The sequence below is a fragment of the Erigeron canadensis genome, chromosome 2 (genome assembly GCF_010389155.1).
Source record: "Erigeron canadensis isolate Cc75 chromosome 2, C_canadensis_v1, whole genome shotgun sequence".
Classification (NCBI taxonomy): Eukaryota; Viridiplantae; Streptophyta; class Magnoliopsida; order Asterales; family Asteraceae; genus Erigeron; species Erigeron canadensis.
The window spans coordinates 25,597,085-25,616,170 of record NC_057762.1 but is presented as its reverse complement, the minus strand read 5'-3'; the positions used below and the strand labels follow the sequence as shown (position 1 = coordinate 25,616,170).

The 19,086-nt window shown below is 31.3% G+C and overlaps 1 protein-coding gene across 1 annotated transcript; it reads left to right on the top strand.

Moving 5' to 3' along the window:
* The first annotated feature begins 12,276 nt into the window (after positions 1–12,276).
* On the top strand, positions 12,277–18,891 carry LOC122588878 (probable apyrase 7). The gene is made up of 3 exons (XM_043761096.1): positions 12,277–12,571; positions 14,407–16,528; positions 17,956–18,891. Exons 2-3 carry the CDS (start codon positions 14,563–14,565, stop codon positions 18,228–18,230), a joined length of 2,241 nt encoding a protein of 746 aa, XP_043617031.1. The 5' UTR covers positions 12,277–12,571; positions 14,407–14,562; the 3' UTR covers positions 18,231–18,891.
* The last annotated feature ends 195 nt before the right edge of the window (positions 18,892–19,086 follow it).

Sequence of the window (19,086 nt, the reverse complement as noted above, 5' to 3'; positions counted from 1 at the left end):
TTGTTGATTTCTACCGGATTCTATGATTTATTGTCTTTGCTTCAAATACGTTAATGATGAAACTCAGTACATGGTATTGGTTTCAACTACTCAACGGTTTAATAATGGTTTATCTATGCTACTTATTAAAAAGCATGTCCTTGTACAAAGTTAAAAAATTAGAATATAAGATATATTCATATTATCTCTTTTAAAATTTACAATATTTTCTAAAATCAATTACATTTATATTAATTACATGTATATTACTCATCATCGTTGCCACTTACCACTAAGTATCGATTGTTGTAACTTCTGTCACATTACACATATACCTTTATATTATGAGAACAAATAAACAAACTTTAAATTTTTATGCGGATTTCATCAATCAACTTGTAGAATAAAGTTTCAAAGAGTTTTGTTTTAGACTGTATTCTCGAGTTTATATTAAAGGAAAAGAAAGAAGAAGATTAGATAGAAGAAGAAAGGATAAAAAATTATATTTATAAAATGCATTCTTGAGTTTTATCATTTAAAAGAAAAGAAAGTGAATAAAAGGATGTAAAGGCATTCTTGAGTTAAAAAAGAATGATAAGAAAGGATAAAAATATGTAATTTTACATTTATAACCTCATAATTATTATAGTTCATATAATGGTTGAAGGGTATATTGATAAATTTATAACTTATCCTTCCAAATCATGCCAAATATGGAAGAAAAGTTTTTAGCTCCAAAACCCCTCCACTTTTCCTTTCCATCACTTTCCTTTCTTTTAATAAAAAAAACTTAAGAATACAAAAACATAATTTTTCGTCTCCTTCCCTTTCTTATCTCATCAAATTAAAACTGGAGAATGCACCCTTAAAGTACCGAGCCATTAAAAAGAAACATAACCAAATCCTGATGAACTAATAAGAAACAAAAGTAGTACAATGATTTCGAATGGAACTAGTATTATAGACAGCTAGAGAGGTATCCGTGCAATGCGACAATGATGATGTTGGTGGTAACGGTGACAGTGACAGTAATAGTGTGATTATTAATGTAAAAGTAATTGATGTAAAAATGAGCAATGGAACAATTTTAATAATTGAGGGATGTATATTATAAATAATTTCATCAAGAATATTATAAGTATATTATATGGAAATATTTAAATCTCTTATATAAATAAAACAAAATTATTTCTAGAACTTTTTTTTTTATGTGGCATGCTAACATTTTCTCTTAAGCTATTTTCTACAAATTTATGATGTCATAATTACTTTTTCTTTATTTTCAAAAAATTATTTTTCATATTAGGCCATATGTTATCTCTTTTGTTACATATTAATTTTGTAACATTATTAATATGAAAAAATGAGCGATCGTATTCTAGCTCTTTATTTTAACTCTATATCTAACATTGATTTGTGGTAGTTAGTTTTACTTTTTTATCACCTAATCGATTTTATATATTAATGTTCATCTTTATAAATATATTGTTATCTCCATATCAAAATTTATAATGTATTGACAACAAATTACATACAACAACAATAACAACAACGGTACTCAATCCAGCAAAAGTCCGGTACCAATCCGACAAAAGCCAGGTTTGGGGAAGTTAGGAATGTAGACAGCCTTACACCTACACGAAGGTAGAGAGACTGCTTCCAGAAGGATCTCCGGCCAAAAAGAGGCAAAAAATTGAGAGGGTAAAATGTTTAGTAACCATACATGTCGGTTGTGTCGTCTTACTATATTACAATTAAAGAAGAATAACAGACACTACATAGCACACTTTAGCGTAAAATGAACAATACATAGTAAAAAGAGCATTTAAACCTATTAAACATCAACCTACAAATGTAATAAACATGTCCATGTGCATACAACCAAGTAGGGATCCAACAATTACGAGCGATATGTGTAAGAACTCCTTTATCCCCTCACAGCAAGCCAAAAAGTCAAATAGGGTTGAACCAGACATACATAGAACTCTCCTAGATTACATACATAATTCTATATATTTTTTTGTTTTAACTTTTTAATTATACGGGCCGGGTTGAACCCGGGTTGATTAGCTAGTTATTGAATAAATGAAATGTGTAGTTTGGGTAGATACGACTTAGGAGTTGAAAAATATTTTAAGGGTATGTTTGGCAAAAGTAGTTATAGCTTTTAGTTGTAGCTTTTAAACAAAGCTGTTAGCTAGAGCTTTTATTTTCTAGAATTTTTTGGTATAGTAGTCGTAGTTGCAACTTTAAAAAGTATTTGTGTACTTTTAATGACTAAAAACTTCATCGAAAAACTAAAGCTCCTGAAACAGTACTACAAGAGCGTTTCATTTTAGAGCTTTTTCTTTCAAATAAAAACTAAAATTAATTGCATCCAAACAAAATTTTTAACGCAAAAGGAGCTTTTTTTTCAAAGTTAAAAGCTAAAGTTGTTCAAAAACTCTTGCCAAGCATAGCCATAGTTTATGGGTTGAGAGAGTTGTGAAAATTAGCTAGAGTGTTCAAAAAGAAAAAAAGTAATTTATTTTATAAAAGAATAAAGAGAAAAATAAACTTTAAGAAAAAAAAAGAAGATAAAAGTAAATGATATAACATGCTAACTCAAGTTTAGAATCAAATATTAAGAATAATAAATAACTTTTAGTTTTTATTATTATTTATAAACAAATAATTTTCCACTTCCCGTTCAGTTGCTGAAAGATAGAGAAAAGGCTTTTCTAAATGAGATTGAGTTCAGTTTGGATAGTACTTATACTTGATTTTTTAGATTTGAGAAAATTCCAAAGTGAATTTTATAATTATATCTATATATTAACGGAGATGAAAACATGAACAGTAACATGATGAATAGTAATCTACTACGTTGATATAAACCAAAAGTTGCCTTTTATTTTAATTTTTAGATTTGAAAATTCATGAACATTCCGTTGTTTTATTATACAAATAACCCTTTGAATTCTTATCGTTTAGTTTGCATAAAGAAATTGTTGACGATTTAGAAAAGTTTGAGAAATTATTATAAGAGTAAGACTTTTTACGGTGCCTTGTTTATGAGCTACGACTTTGCCTACTTAGGGTGATGGCAACCGATCCACTCACCACTTACTTCCAACCAATCACGTTATGCTACCTCAAATCCATCACTTACTCAAAACTTGTTGACATTGCCACCACTCACTACAGTTTTTTATTTATTTAAAATATCTTAAAACACTTGTATTAAAACATATTACAACTAAATAAAACATACTAAAAGTTCGAAACGATAAAACGTAAAACATAATAAAACATTAAAAACAAAGTTCAGTCACAACATAAATAAACCCACAAACTATACGGCCACCCGTATTTCGCGCATAACTTGAGTTTGCGGCCAATGATGAACTCTTTGAATGTCGGGTCGGTGAGATGCTCGTGAGGATCCATAACGAACTTCATGTCACGGTTGTACTCTTCGCCTTGAAGGAACCTAAAATACTCTTCGTATGCACCCGTTTTGCTTCATATGCACCTAAGTTTTGTATATAAACAAGATTACGTAAACTATATATGTATATATACGGCTAAAACAAAATATATATACACAAAATATATATATATATATTCACACATATACATATATACATTAAACAGAATATATATATATACATATATACTTATACATATATATTAAAACGGAATATATATATATATATTTGTACCGATGCTTAATAATATTCGTTGAATGATTGAATTAACGGATTCATAGCATTTCATTTCGATTTCACTTGATCTTTCGTGCGAATGGACCCCGGCATAAGCTCATGATAATGCTTTAGTATTTGCCTCCAAAACCCCAACTTCGTTTGACGATCTCCTACGTATATAAATTGATTATACCCCGAATTTTCAATACAACAAGTTTGTTAATTTAAATATTATGGCATTTCAAAAAACTCCCTCTCTTCCACTCTCTTTATCTAAATCCCTCGTCTCCTTACAGTCCTAAGTACTTCATATTGTATTCCATACAAAAAACCATAAAAATCAAAAAACTATTAAAAAAAAAAGTCTTGTTATTATTTACTCCTGTTCATAAGTGTGTTAATATTGTGCTTGCCGTTGTACAACCTGGTGCTTCATACTCTGAGTATTCTTCTTATAAATTGTAAGTCTCTTTTTTCTATGTATATTTGTTTTAAACAATATATTTTACTATATACTTATATTTATATTAAATGAGTTTTCTTATTTTGAGAACAATTTTTTTTAAGAATCATGAGAACTCTTAAAATATATATTTGTTCATATGTTTTTTTTTTCTTCATTCACATGTGAAATGATATAAAAATGTATGTTGTAGAAAACATTCAAAGTAGCCTTTTGTAAACTTGTGAATGAATTTGTTCACGTTTTTCTCTTCACATGTGATAAACGGCTATATATAAGGTTTTGAAAAAAAATTTCTTCTGCAACATATATTTTAATAACATATTTCATGTGAATGAACAATAAAAACATGTGATCCAATATGATATTTAGGTGTTCTTATGGTTCTTACAAAAAAAATGGATTCTCAAAATAAGGGTCCCCTATGTTAAATTATACATAAATAAAAAATTAGAAATATATATTATGTTAAGTATTATAAATAAATATAGATTATAACTTTGAATTATTTTATTGTGATCATGTTTTATATACTAATGTAAACGAGCGAAAGTACCCGCGCGTTGCGGCGGTGAGATGGTGAGGGTGATAGGTGATAGAGTGTGATAGGTCATAAGAACTAATAGATCATAAAGTGTGACAGCCAAATGTCTTAGCCGTACGGGCTCTACCATCGGATTTAAAAATTCGTCGAAAGTATATCAAATGACATCTCTAATGAAAGAGCATGAAATTTTAAGAATACTCATATAGTTTTAATAATATTTCGATGTACGTTTTTTGAGATAAAAGATTTTGAATAAATTAAAAAAATAAAATGATTTATAGAAGAAACAGAAAAAAATTAAAGGTTAAAATTTGAGGAGAGAAAAAAAAAATGAGTGGTTGGGATTTCTTCTATGGGTATTTTAAGGGTATTTTATAAATAAGTGACAGGGGTTCTTTGGGGGTTTTAACTACTTAAAGTTGAAAAAATGGAGGGAGAAAATGCTTTATAATGTAGTAGAGATAGATGTAGATAGATAATTAGATTAGGGTTTGACTGTAGATTTGTGTGAGTTGAAATTGTTAAGGGTATTTTAGGTACATTAAGTGGATGAATGAGAAGAATATTGAATTTGTGGGGAATTTTAAAATCTTAATTAAATAAAGAGGGAAGTTGAGTTTGTTTTATAAGGTATTATAGATGTAAATTTGTTTTGTACGTAGTTAGTTTAAATATATAATAATAGTAGTATGGAAATAGAAATAGAAATATAATATATATCTATATCTATATATCTATATTAAAACACTAAGAATCCTAGCATTTTAAAGACTTCTTCCAACATAAAACTAGCTTTAAAATTTGCCACATAGGATTTATCCTACGTGGCATCGCCATATTTTTTATAATATTTATAATAATAGAATAATAATAGTATAAAAAAAATGAAATAAAATATACACAAAAATTAAAAAACAAATCTTGATCATATGAAAAAACTTTAGAATATATTTATTTCATAATTTATACTATAAAAAAGAATACATTAATATATGGTTCCATAACATTCTATTTATTATTCCCAAAAATCTCGAAAATATCATTTTAGTATTTGGATTTCTGCATATTTGTTTATAAAAAATCTAATTCTATTTTATTTATAAATATATTTATCTATTTAACAATTTGTAATCATTAACGTATATATAAATTATATTAAAAAAAAAACTATGTCAAACTCTCTACTATTCTAGGTTCATTACCTTTACTCTTTGTTTTTCTTATGTTCTTAATTAAATTATGTCTTCTTTTGTTTTATAGGATTTATGGTGAAAATCGTTAATCCAGTTTTTGATTATATATCTTTATAGATTTGATTTACTTTGTATTTTCATTATGCATGTTTAACAGAAAAAGATTTTGTTTATGTCAAAGAATTAATCCATATCACGTTGATACTTACATGTGATTCATAAGGAGTAGAATAGTGTGTGTTTTATAAGTTTAAGGAGTAGAATAGTGTGTGTTTTATAAGTTTAGATCAATCTTTTTTGTAAGATAATAAGCATTTTTTGGGTAGAGAATCAATTAGTACAAAAAATGGAATATATGTAATCTGACTTGCATTTTATTTTTATTTATGAATATCAAAATATGATCATTATATCAATAATTGTAAGTTGGATTGGCTTCGTCTTTAATATAAACATTAACTTTTAACAAACGTTATAAAGTGTTTGAATGGATGTAACTTAAAATCATCGCGCATCGTGCAGGTAAAAAGACCTAGTGTGTGTGTGTATATATATATATATAAAATTAGCCGTTAGAGTTCAAAAGAAGAAAGAAAACTTTAATTGTATGAAAAACTAACTTGGCTCCTTCGAAGGTTGGACCACGCGTTTGTCTCACTGCGTCATCCCACCACTAAAAATGCTCCACCCAAGCGTGGAGACGGGTCAGTGGCGGTGTTCATGTGAGCGGTCGCACTACTCACTACCGTCTCCACGCCTCAATGCCAACACTTTTAGGCTAAACGAAGTGGTATTGTTGGGGTTGGATTACTTGTACTACATCGCGTCATGTGATATTTTGGGTTAATGGGGGTGGTTGGGGTTGTCTGGGTAAAAAAAGAAGGGAATGAAGTTGTCTAAGAGATAGGGTAGACTAATGATTAATTTTATTTTATTTTTTTTCTTCTTCATCTAATATTAATTAGAATTAATTTTTTTCCCATTTAATACTCTCAAAGTCAAAGAAAAAGACAGAAGAAAAAGAAAACAATACGTGAGAAGATAGGTTGGCTCAGGAAACAAGGGGAAAAAGACATAAAAAAAAAGGAAATCAAATTGGTAAACAAAGGCGATCAGTGAAGTTCGCTAAAGTGGAGGTATCGCCAAGCTGGGGCGCTCCTCATCGCCTCACCCATTTAGCTAGATTCTTAAAATAGGCAACGTATCGAGAAGAGCATATTCTCATATAATCCATTATTATACAAATCATGATGCATTCAATACACTTAAAAATGATTCACTAAGTCACTTATTTATCGTGAGAATAGAAAGAAAAAAAACTAGTTTTCAGAAATTAAAGTCAATTACACCAATATTGTGTAAATGTTGAACTATATTAATTGTTTCATAATAGAAATTGTGTTTGACATTAATCATTTCATAATAGACATTGTGTGGTCAAATAAGCGATGGCATGCAAATATTATGCGAAGTCATAATTTTTGTTAATGTCAGCCTTTCCGTATAAATTATTTAGGTGTATTAAAATTTATATTTTGTTATGTGAAAGTTCAAAAGGAGTTCATGTATAAAATATTAGTTTTATGCATGTAATACGTTATTAATGACAACCTTTAGGATTGACGTTATCATTTTACTTAACTTTAATATATTTTTGCAAATCAATGCATGCTACATCACTCTGATACTCTTATCTTTCTCTAATTTTATAAGTTCCAACTGTTTTTATAATTTTTTTAATAAAACTTGATTGGTCAAATAAAGTTAAGAAAAAAAACGAGCAAGTGACAGTGGCGGATCCAAAATTTAAAGCAACATGTGTCCAACCTAAGTGATGCGAAATTTCTTTTAATATGATGAGCTTTTCAATTTTGTACCAATTCGGGTCGGGTCAGACTATCTTTAGGAAGATCAAGTTTAATTGTTTAAGGTGGTATACGAAAAGCATCTCCTTACTTAATACTACATGACACTAAACATTGAACGATTTTGTTTTCGTTTTACCTTATCTTTACAAATTTGCTCATTTATTATTATAAAAATTTAATATTCTACAATTATTATAATCTAAACAAAATTTGGACAAGTAATTTGAAAGACATATTATTTATTTTATATTCAATAAGCTTAATGATTATTAGTTTTAATTAGATTTTTGATAGTAACTTGGGTTTTATTATACAGTTAATTCGACTTGAAAGTCTATGTCAGATAAGTAAATGATCCTCAAACTAACATGTATCCATGATCAATTATAACATAGTTCCTTGCCAAATTTAGAGTAAATTACATTTTTCGTCTCTGAAGTTGACACGTTTTTCACTTTTCGTCCATTAAGTGAAAAAATTACAATTTTGACCTTAAAGTTGACAGATTTTTTCAATCATTGGCCCTCGCCAAACGTCGTTGAGTTTCAGCCGTTAAGTCGGACAAGTACAAAACACGTGAGGGACTAAAACTGCAAAAAATGACAAGTTCAGGGACGAAAACTGAAATTTACTTTTCTGTTGTCATCATCTTGATCTTCACAAGCTAAATTTCGTCGGAAAATTCGCCAAAAAACTTAAAATACCGATATCTCACTCGTTTCTTCGAATTAGACCACGAAACCACCACCAAACTTCTCAAAATTAATTTTCGCACGAATCCTAACAAAAAAAAAATCTTAAAATGCCGATATTTTATGAAATGTAAATGAAAAGTATCGTAACTGAAATTGTAACCAAGACCTGGTTGACCAAAAAACTCAACAAACTAGCATGGAACTTGTACGCACTGACAAATTTAAGTGTGAATAACTTATAACCGAAACGAGATCCAATGAATCGGTTGTCACACCCGAATTCTTTGTACCTCAATCTACTAATCTAACTATTGTAACAACTTAATAACCTTAACGATTGACCAGTAAACTATATTGAAAACCTTACGATGAAACTAACATCTAACTAAATCGCCAAAAATGAAAGGTAACGAATCGTTATGAAACTTAACACAAGACTAGATGAATCAATAGTAAACTTGTAACAACTTTCAGAATGAGATTTTGACGTAAGGATTTCACGAACAACGGATTTAAAGTTTCTATACAAAATATAAAACAAGAGTTATAATCAAACAAATGACGAACTGTAAATTGCTTTGAACTTCTATTACATAAACTAAGAATCAGGTGACGATAATCAGAATTTTTGATTTGAAATATTTGAATTGCAGGGCTTGTCAGACCTCCTGGTCCTTTCGTCCCTCTTTGCTCCCTCTTTATATATATTTCTAATTTTTCGATCTTATTTCTTTGCCTCATTGACAAAAACCAAACCTACATGAAGGTCTCTCCCCATTTTGTACTTTTCTTTTTGGTGCAGAGCTTATGAAATAATAAATGAGACACACCATTGGTGTCTTAGTGAGGAGCACATACACCTAATCCAACATGGACTTATTTGCGAAAACATAAATATTGCATTCTTGGAACAAGCTAAATTGTACAGAAATATTGCTCAAAATCCATGTTATGGGTATTTTCAGTTTTTCGGCAAGTGTTGAATCTGAAATCTTTTGGTTAGGATTCGTGTGGAAATTAATTTTGAGAAGTTTGGTGGAGGTTTCGTGGTCTAAATCGAAGAAAAGAGTGAGATATCGGCATTTTAAGTTTTCCGGTGAATTTTCCAACAAAAGTCAGCCAGAGAAGATGAAGATGATGACAACAGAAAATTAAATTTCAGTTTTCGTCCTTGAACTTGTCTTTTTTGTTTTTGCAGTTTCAGTCCCTCACGTGTGTTGCACGTGTCCGACTTAACGGCTGAAACCTAACGACATTTGGCGAGGGACGATGATTGAAAAAATCTGCCAACTTTAAGGTCAAAATTGTAATTTTTTCACTTAAGGGACGAAAAGTGAAAAACGTGCCAACTTTATGGAAGAAAAGTGTAATTTACTCCCAAATTTGTTACGAGTACATGCTATATTAAAGTACTAGATTATTGACCCACGTAATACGCGAGTAGACATATATAATTAATGACATGTTATCGTTTCATGACAGTATATTATTTGATATAAATAAATAAATTAATTAATAAATCTTATATATAAATATTTGATTTTTTACATAAGATGAGCTTTTTGATTTTAAATAAGAAGAATTATATATAATTATATATATATATATATATATATATATCTTTTTTTAACATATTATTGATTCTTCTATTTCATATAAATAGAAAATATTGATTTCATGTAATCAAAATTAAGGGTTAGGTTTGAAATTTAAAATAAAAATACAAAGTCAACATTTATAGTTTCATAGTATATAAAATACAAAGTCAAGATTCAATGAAATTTGAAATTAACTTGGGCTTAATTTATATGTTATAGATACGTGTATTATAGTTTGAGTTAATATATGCATAACATAAAGTCAAAACTTTACCATTTAAACAATAATATATAGAGATAAAATAAAATACAAATGATAGTAATAAATCGAAAAGAAATAATGCATGATAATGATTGTAATAGAATAAAAAGAATTAATGCATAAATATACATTAAAAAATAGCAATTGTAATTATTATTTTATCCTTTAAGTTTGAATCTATATTTTGTCTAAACTATAAAGTAGAGTGACTAACGTTGTGTTTGACCAATTATAAAGTCAATGATGATAACATAACTTTGATCTAAGCGAAGTAATTTACACCATTAATCTTTTATCTTTTAAAATATCTCCACTACCCCTTTAGATAAATTATATTTACGTTAACCTCCACCAATCGACACCGCCACCATCACCAATAGTTGCGACATCACCGCTTGTTGCTAACACCACCAATATCAACTTTAATTTAGTTCAAATAGAGTAAAGTTAAACAACATGTTAAAGGAATTCGACTAAACAATATATATTGTTATTATTATATTATATATTGTTTATATTTATAGTATATTATAATAATTAGGAAGGGTATATTTTGACGAACCATATAAAGTATAAATATTAATATTATCATTAATAAAAGATGAAATAACTAAATTTGATCTAATGGTTCTAAATTAAAGTTGGAATTCATCAAAGGGTTACTATTTGTTTATGAATGAATTTACCTTGTTATATATATATTGGTAGATATGAAAAACAAAGTGTGTCACCAATTATCAATAGATGAATTAATATATGATGGAGTCTAAAACTGAGAAGTCTTGGATTCAAATCCCGGTGTGAGCAAAATACTCTCAGAAATGAAGACATCAATTTTTTCATAATGAGTTTTCTCTGGAATTGGAGTTGGGTATCTGAAGAGGCATGCTGCTGAGCCTAAATTTATCATTCAAAAAAAGAAACATGTGTCCATGGACCTATGTAAGGCCATGGTAAAACCGCCCTTGATTGGTGGAGGTGTGATGAAAAGTGTTCATTCATGGGAAGAGTGTGGTATTTACTCTATTCCGAGAGTCGAGAAGCTTCATACACCTTTCGGTGACCATATTTTATGAAAGAAGTATGTAATTGGTCTGATTGAATATATGATTTTGTAAATAAACTAATTTCTACAAAAATATACTACTACTTTCGATTAACGAGTTAGTAATTAGTATAAAACATCAACTCAACCTTTCACATCATATGTCATCTTCGATACAAACATAACAAGGAATCAATACCTGCTAACTAAGTTAACAATTTCTTTGTTTATGTGTTGGAAATTAAGCATTTACGAAATAAGGGTATGATGAAAATGAACGCACTTAAGTTTTATGACTTTAGTTTATAATACTAAATTCAATGTTTTAAAAATTGGTATTTTAGTCATACCAGTGTGAAATTTTTTTTCGATATTACCGGTATTATTGATATTACCGAAAATACCGGCCGGTACGACTATTTTAATTTATTTTACAATTTTGTTTTAGAAAAATCAAACAAAATATGTTATAATTTAACGAAAATAATCAAAATACAATTACAATCCACTCGGAAATAATATCAAATTGAGATTTCATAACAAAATATAAGTTTTAAAATGACAAGTAACAAAATATAACATTAAAGTATCATAAAAATAATTTTAAAAAAATTAAAAAAAATTAAATACCGGAATGGTAGACCGGAAAATACCTGGAATACCGAAAATAGTGACCGGTATTAAATAGTAAAAATACCGGAAAAATATCGGGTTTAAAATACCATAGTGACCTCCGATACCAGTAATACTGGTAATACCGACGGGTATATACCGGTTTAAACATTGACTAAATCTAAAAACTTTATAATGTAATAATGACTACGAGCCAAGTTATAAAATACACATTATTTGCAAAGTTATAAAATGCACATCATTTATATAGATTCGCCCAATTAGAATTAGAATTAGAAAAGAAAAAACAAAATAAAATGCATAGAAAAGAGGTTCAAAATGATTCATACTAGACTTGTATGAATAATGCGGAAAGCCAAAGCCAAAAAAGCCTAACCTCTTCCCTCTATCGTCTTTCTGGATCCAATCGGTGACGGCCGACAACCGTTTTTCTTGATCTCCGACAACCTTAACCACAATTAAAACCCAACTTATATTTCTTAATTGATCAAAGCTGTCACTTCACATATACATACATATATACATACATACACCATCTCATATGTATATAGAGATACATAGATAGATCCAAAGTTGTTAAAATTACACCTCATTCTTGTGTAAGTATTTCTATATCTATATATTTCTGCATAAAGTTTGAATCTTTATCACTAAAATCTTAATGTGAGATCTGGGTTTTTGTTTTTTTGAAATTTGTGATTGATTGACTATGGTGATTTAATGTTTCCATTTTGTATTACTGACATTAACTGAAATGTGAAAGATAAGGTTGTAGTTTGAGTGGAATTTGTATATAAGTGTTTGATAATGATTTGATCTCATTTTGATGCTGTCTAATGTTGTTTTTAAGAAGTTGAAACTTCTGTGTTCGTTTAGCCGAAATATGAATGTGAAAAAGTAATGTTTGAGTGTAGAATGTAACTAGTAGGAATGATCCGATGAAGGTAGTTTTCGTATGTTGTCGTCGTTTGTTTTGATTGCATTTATTGTTGTTTTAAGAGGTTAAAGTAATGATTTAGGGAATGAAAAGGAGAATTGGTTTATGACAAGGAATACCATAAAGTAATTTTTGAGGTTTTTTTTGTTTCGAAAGTAAAAGTAGGAGTTGATTTTCTTTGGAAAGTTTTTTTTTTTTTTTTCATATTTTGCTCATTGGCATCGTAAGCTGGATAGTAGGAGTCACTTTTGTTGGCCATGTAAAAGGGAATTTGTCCACAATTAGTACTCTATTGACACTTGATGCCAAAAGGTAAAATTTGAGCCTCTAAAGTAGACATAAGATTTGATTTCATTTAGAGTCTCACTTCATTTTATAAGAGTAGAAGTTGCTGCTTTGTGCTTGGTAAGAAGCGTTGGACCACGAGTATTAGTCCAATTGACCTTTGAATGTGAAAAAAGCAACATTAGAGACTCAAAAGTAGAAGAAGGATTTGATCTTATTTAGAGGTTTCATGTATTCTTATCATGGCTGATTGAGTCTGACATCATTCTGTGAAGTAGAAGTCATGGTTTTTAGGCGTATAATGAGAACTGGTCTACAGCTGGTACTCCTGCTGACCTATAGATTCAAAAAGCTAATATTCAAGTCCCAAAAGTAGAAATAGGGTTTGGTTTCATTTTGAGGCTCAGTGTGTTGATATCCTGCATCTGACATCATTTGAAGAAGTAAAAGTCCATCGTTTTGGGCACAGATAGGACAGTTGGTCTGTAATTGGTACTCCAATGATCAATAAGTGAAATTTAAATAGTGGTAGATTTTGTTTTCATTCGAGGTTCCGTGTATTGGGATTATATGCTGATTGTGTCTAACATCTATTTTTTTTTAAAAGGTTGTCGTTTTATGGCACAGAATGTTAATCAAGAACTCACTTTGTGTATTGGCACTAGTTGGATGAATCTGCGGGTAGTGACTTTGGAAGCTTTTTTATGAACATTCCTTGGTTATCTACAGAATGGGTGACACCCGAACGGCCGAACATGTGAATATGTGATCTTGCCCAAAACGGAGAGATATTAGTTTAGTAACGTAGGAATAGGAAGGTTTATTAATGAAGGTTTATTTGCAGTATTAGGCATCTATCTTGGATATATGAAGAATAAATATGAGTACTTGAATGAGTGTTACAATTTCCACCACCTGTTATTTTCATATTAAATTATAAATGTGTATCATATTTTACAGAAAAAGTTTTTTGAAGTTTGAACAATTGAACATCATTCTGCTAGTATAGACTATTAATTTTCCAGTCATATGTGAAAAGTCCATGACAAAGCCTATCTGAAATCTAGATCTGGATCCATCATATGGCACTGAATAATTAAACATATTTCTGAATGGTGTTTATGGTTTTATGCCCCCGTAATAAGTATCCAAACATAAGTTTCAGTTGACAGCATTATTGGGCTAGCCATTATTCACAATTTGTCTTTGCAGGCTAGCACATATAGTTGTCGCATGGTGATGCATGGAAGCCTAAATAGAAGATTTGCATACTGCGCAAAGGGGAGGTGCATTTCTATACGTGTATTTTGTTATTAAGTCCTGAGATGGCATGCCACTATCCTTAAAACTTCATAGGTCTTTTCAAAGATGGCATTTAGTGGAATTGCAGATTTTTTTTCTTCTGTGATAAGTCGTTTCTCAGCTCCAAGATCGTCTACAGGTCCATATGCATCATCTGGATTACCACCACTTGGTAGTCCTGTTCATGGATTTGGTTTCCCTGGTTCTAGACAAAAGAATCTTTTAAGACTGTCCTCATCCCTTCAAGATTTCTCTGCATATCGTCGTCTTGATCCAGAGGATGGCAACTTTAGCCCTGCAGTTGATAACAGTTTACCTAATACAAACCAGTACCATTTCATTAGAGAGAACGGTGGAACAAGTTTCTCCAAAGAGAAGTCATCATCACAATCCAATGTAAAAAGAAAATGGGTGCGAGTAATGATGATTCTATTGTGCTTGCTGTTGTTTGCTTTGCTTATTTATGGTTTACTATTTTTATATTCAAACTGGGCTAATGGGTCAGCCAGATTCTATGTTGTCCTTGATTGTGGTAGCACCGGAACACGGGTTTATGTGTACCAAGCATCCATAAATCACCAAAAAAGTGGTAGTCTTCCTATCATGTTGAAATCAATACCAGAAGATCTTAAGAGCAAACCTAGTTCTCAAAGTGGGAGAGCTTATAACCGTATGGAGACTGAACCAGGGTTTGATAAACTGGTCCATAATGCATCTGGTTTGAAGCATGCAATAAAACCACTTCTGAAATGGGCAGAAAAACAGATCCCGAAGCATGCACATAAGACCACATCAGTCTTTCTTTATGCAACAGCTGGCGTTCGGCGGCTGCCTAGTATAGACTCAGACTGGCTTCTAAAAAATGCTTGGTCCATAATGAAGCATTCATCTTTCTTGTGCCGAAGAGAGTGGGTTAAGATTATTAGCGGCATGGAGGAAGCATACTACGGTTGGATTGCTTTGAATTATCATGCTCATGTTCTAGGAGCTACACCAAAAAAAGAAACATTTGGTGCACTTGATTTGGGTGGTTCATCATTGCAGGTCACATTTGAGAGCCAAGACTACCTTAACAATGAGACTAGCTTGAACTTAAGAATTGGCCCATTAAACCATCACTTGAGTGCATATTCTCTTGCAGGTTATGGTCTGAATGACGCCTTTGATAAATCTGTGGTGCATCTCTTAAAACAGAATCCCCAACCTAATTTACTTAAAGGAAAAGCTGTAGTAAAACATCCTTGCTTGCAGACTGGTTACAAAGAGAAATACATCTGCTCCCAGTGTCATTCTGCACTTCAGCCAAACAGAAGGAAGCTTTTGGGCAAAGGAGGAAAATCTGGGATTCCGGTTCAGTTGATTGGTGCTCCAAAATGGGACGAATGTAGTGCTTTGGCTAAAATAACCGTCAATTTATCAGAATGGTCAACAAAGAGTCAAGGGATTGATTGTGATTTACATCCCTGTGCTCTTCAAAGTGATTTACCTCGCCCATTTGGTCAATTCTATGCCATGTCTGGTTTCTACGTGGTTTATCGATTTTTTAACCTAAGTTCCGATGCTGCTCTTGACGATGTTCTAGAAAAAGGTCGGGAGTTTTGTGAAAAAGCATGGGATGTCGCTAAGAAGAGTGTGCCACCTCAGCCCTTTATAGAGCAGTATTGCTTCAGGGCACCATATATTGTTTTACTATTGAGGGAAGGCTTACACATAACAGATAGACAAGTCACCATTGGTTCAGGGGGTATTACTTGGACGACTGGAGTTGCTCTTTTGGAAGCCGGGAATGCAATATCCGCACGGGCAAGCCTGCGTAACTATAGATTGTTAGAGATGAAAATAAATCCGCTTATTATTCCTGTGATTTTGTTTGTTTCCTTGTGTCTTGTTGTCTGTGCCTTATCCAAGTGTGGGCCAAGGTTCTTCCGTAGGCTATATTTTCCCCTTATTAGGCACAACAGCACGTCAGGGACTTCAGTTTTGAATATATCAAGTCCTTTTAATTTCCGGCGTTGGAGTCCAATCATTTCAGGTACTATCATTAACATTGGTTTTGCATATGTTTCTTAAATCCTTTTAATCGTAAAGTGAACTTGGACTTGTTGGAAATTTGTAATCTAAATCTAAATGGTACCTGAAGTACCCTTTCTAATTTTCCTAACCGTCATAAGTAAGATCGGCTACCAAAGTACCTAGTAATTTTCATATAATTTACCGTAATGCTCATGCATGTTTTAGACTTTTAGTACAATTAATGATGTGCTATGTGTAGCTGGGATGGGGATCCTCTAAAGTTGTTTCTACCTTTACTAGTAAAGTTGGAAGCATCTTGACCTTTGGATTACAATCAAAGGCTAAGAGTCAAATTATTTTTATATCTTGACCTTTAAATTTAATCCAATGGTTGAGATCATCAACTTTACTAACTTTAGATAATCTCAATACTTGTAACCTGGTAGGGAAGCTTTCTCTAACAGATCCCTAATAGAAATCAATTTGGAATCTTATTTTTAGTTTCGCGTGTAAATTGGTTCTTATAATCAAGGCATCTGCTTGTATTAGTTATATGGCCCTTATCGATTAGGATTTAACTATTTTATATCGGATATGCTGATATTGCATGCAGTCACGTATTACTGGGTATTGAATGATAATCAGACAAATATGGATATCAATAAGCAAAATATATTAGTTCTGGTTTATCGTCAAAACATGGTTTGTTTGACAAGTCGTTAAATGTATGTTCTTGTCGTTGTATTTAATAACTTTTGATAACAACTAGCATGGTACCCACGCAATGCGGTGGTGGTGGTGGGGATGATGGTCTAGTGGTGTCGGTGACGGTATTATTGGTGGTGTCTATGTCACATTGTCACGTGGTATAAGTTGATGATATTTTTAAAAGATAAGGACTTAAAGTATTAATTATTAAAATAAGGGTCTAGAGTGTAAATTAATTTATTAAGGGCAAATTTGGTAATTTATAAAAACTTTTCCATAGTGGGTATTTCTTAAGGGTAATTTAGTACTTTTGCATCTAATCATTTTCTAACATTTTCTAAAAATAGGGGGTTGATAATTATTATGAAGGAGTATAAATAAGTTATACGTATCTGATATCACCTCTACATCAGATTAGGAACTTAGGACCCCATTATTTGACCCATAAACTAATCAGCCTTAATTCAGGGAGTGGAGGATTTAACCCACAAAATCAGGAAGTGGGGCATAGTTCTCACCTTTTTTTAGTTCAGATATATGTGTTTTCATGCATTTGAAGCTTGTCCTGTTATCTATTATCTGAGTTTTATTATGTAATATGGCCAACTATCTTGTTTTTATTATTTTAATTAATAGAATTTTTTAGATTCTATTAGTATCACTCTCTATCTGTCACATTCAGAATGAAACCCTTAGGCATAACATGCATGGAATAACTTGTGATTTTTGGTGTCTCAGGGGAAGGAAGAGTTAAGATGCCACTGAGCCCAGTGGCAAGTGCTCAAAACAGAGCCTTCGGTCCGGACATCCAGCTGGCTGAATCTTCACTATATCCTGTTACACATAGCTTTTCTTCAAGCAGTCTGGGCCAGTCCCAGTTTGATAGTATCAATAACATGGGCGCATTCTACTCGGGTCCCCACCGAGGTCAAATGCGTCTGCAGAGCAGACGATCACAATCTCGAGAAGACCTTAATTGTTCAGTTGCTGATGCACATTTGGTCAAGGTTTGAGGCATCTCATGTTAATTTTTTCTTCACCAACCAATATCTCAAACTAAACTCGATTCATCATAGAGGCTTTGTAAATGTTATAATGCTTTTTCGCCATATGCAAAGTCTTTTTGATCCTGAGTGAGCCAACTCACTAGGAAAGGGGGAGTCAACAAACGCTGAAAAGTTCTGATGGCTAACTGGAAGGTTAGGCCTGAACTTTGTAGATACCTTAACATGTTGGCCTTGACAACGCATGGTTTGACCAAGTGGTGAGATCTGTTTTCTTGCGGATCGAGGTTCTTGACGCTGAGGGTTTGCATACTTTTGATGATTTTTTTGTACAATCAATTCTCCAGTCTTTAAATAGGAGAGATGATGCTGGGGGCATGTTAACATATTGGCCTAATTGGGGGATTCTTTTTGTACAATATCTGATAGATTCCTGTTGCTTAAGTTAAAGTTATACTTCAGTTATTTTCTGTTATTCGCGTCAAGCTATAGATTTACAAATTTAGCTATACTTTTGGGTTCCTTCTTGCACACTGGAGATTGGATGATAGCTATAGAGGGCGCTGAGCTTCTGTTATAGGAAGTTACGTAGGAATATGTACTTTCTTCTTTACATTTGTCTTGAAATATACCGTATAAGAATGCATAGCTTAAGTTGCTGTTTTCAAAATGCCACTTTTATGCTGCATGTTAACATTGGTTTTGCCATTGAAACAGATTTTATGATACATGTTAGTATGTTACATATAGTTTTCATGAAGTTCATGTCTCTTTATATATTGTGCTTGGTATATATGGCTCCACAAACGTCTGGTTTAGGAATTACATTTGATCACATCAAAGAATAACATTGCTCAAGTTTGAG

Coding starts and splice junctions, on each gene's coding strand:
- LOC122588878 (XM_043761096.1), top strand. CDS start 14,563: ATGGCATTTAGTGGAATTGCAGATTTTTTTTCTTCTGTGATAAGTCGT. Junction 16,529..17,955: donor TTGGAGTCCAATCATTTCAG/GTACTATCATTA, acceptor TTGGTGTCTCAG/GGGAAGGAAGAGTTAAGATG.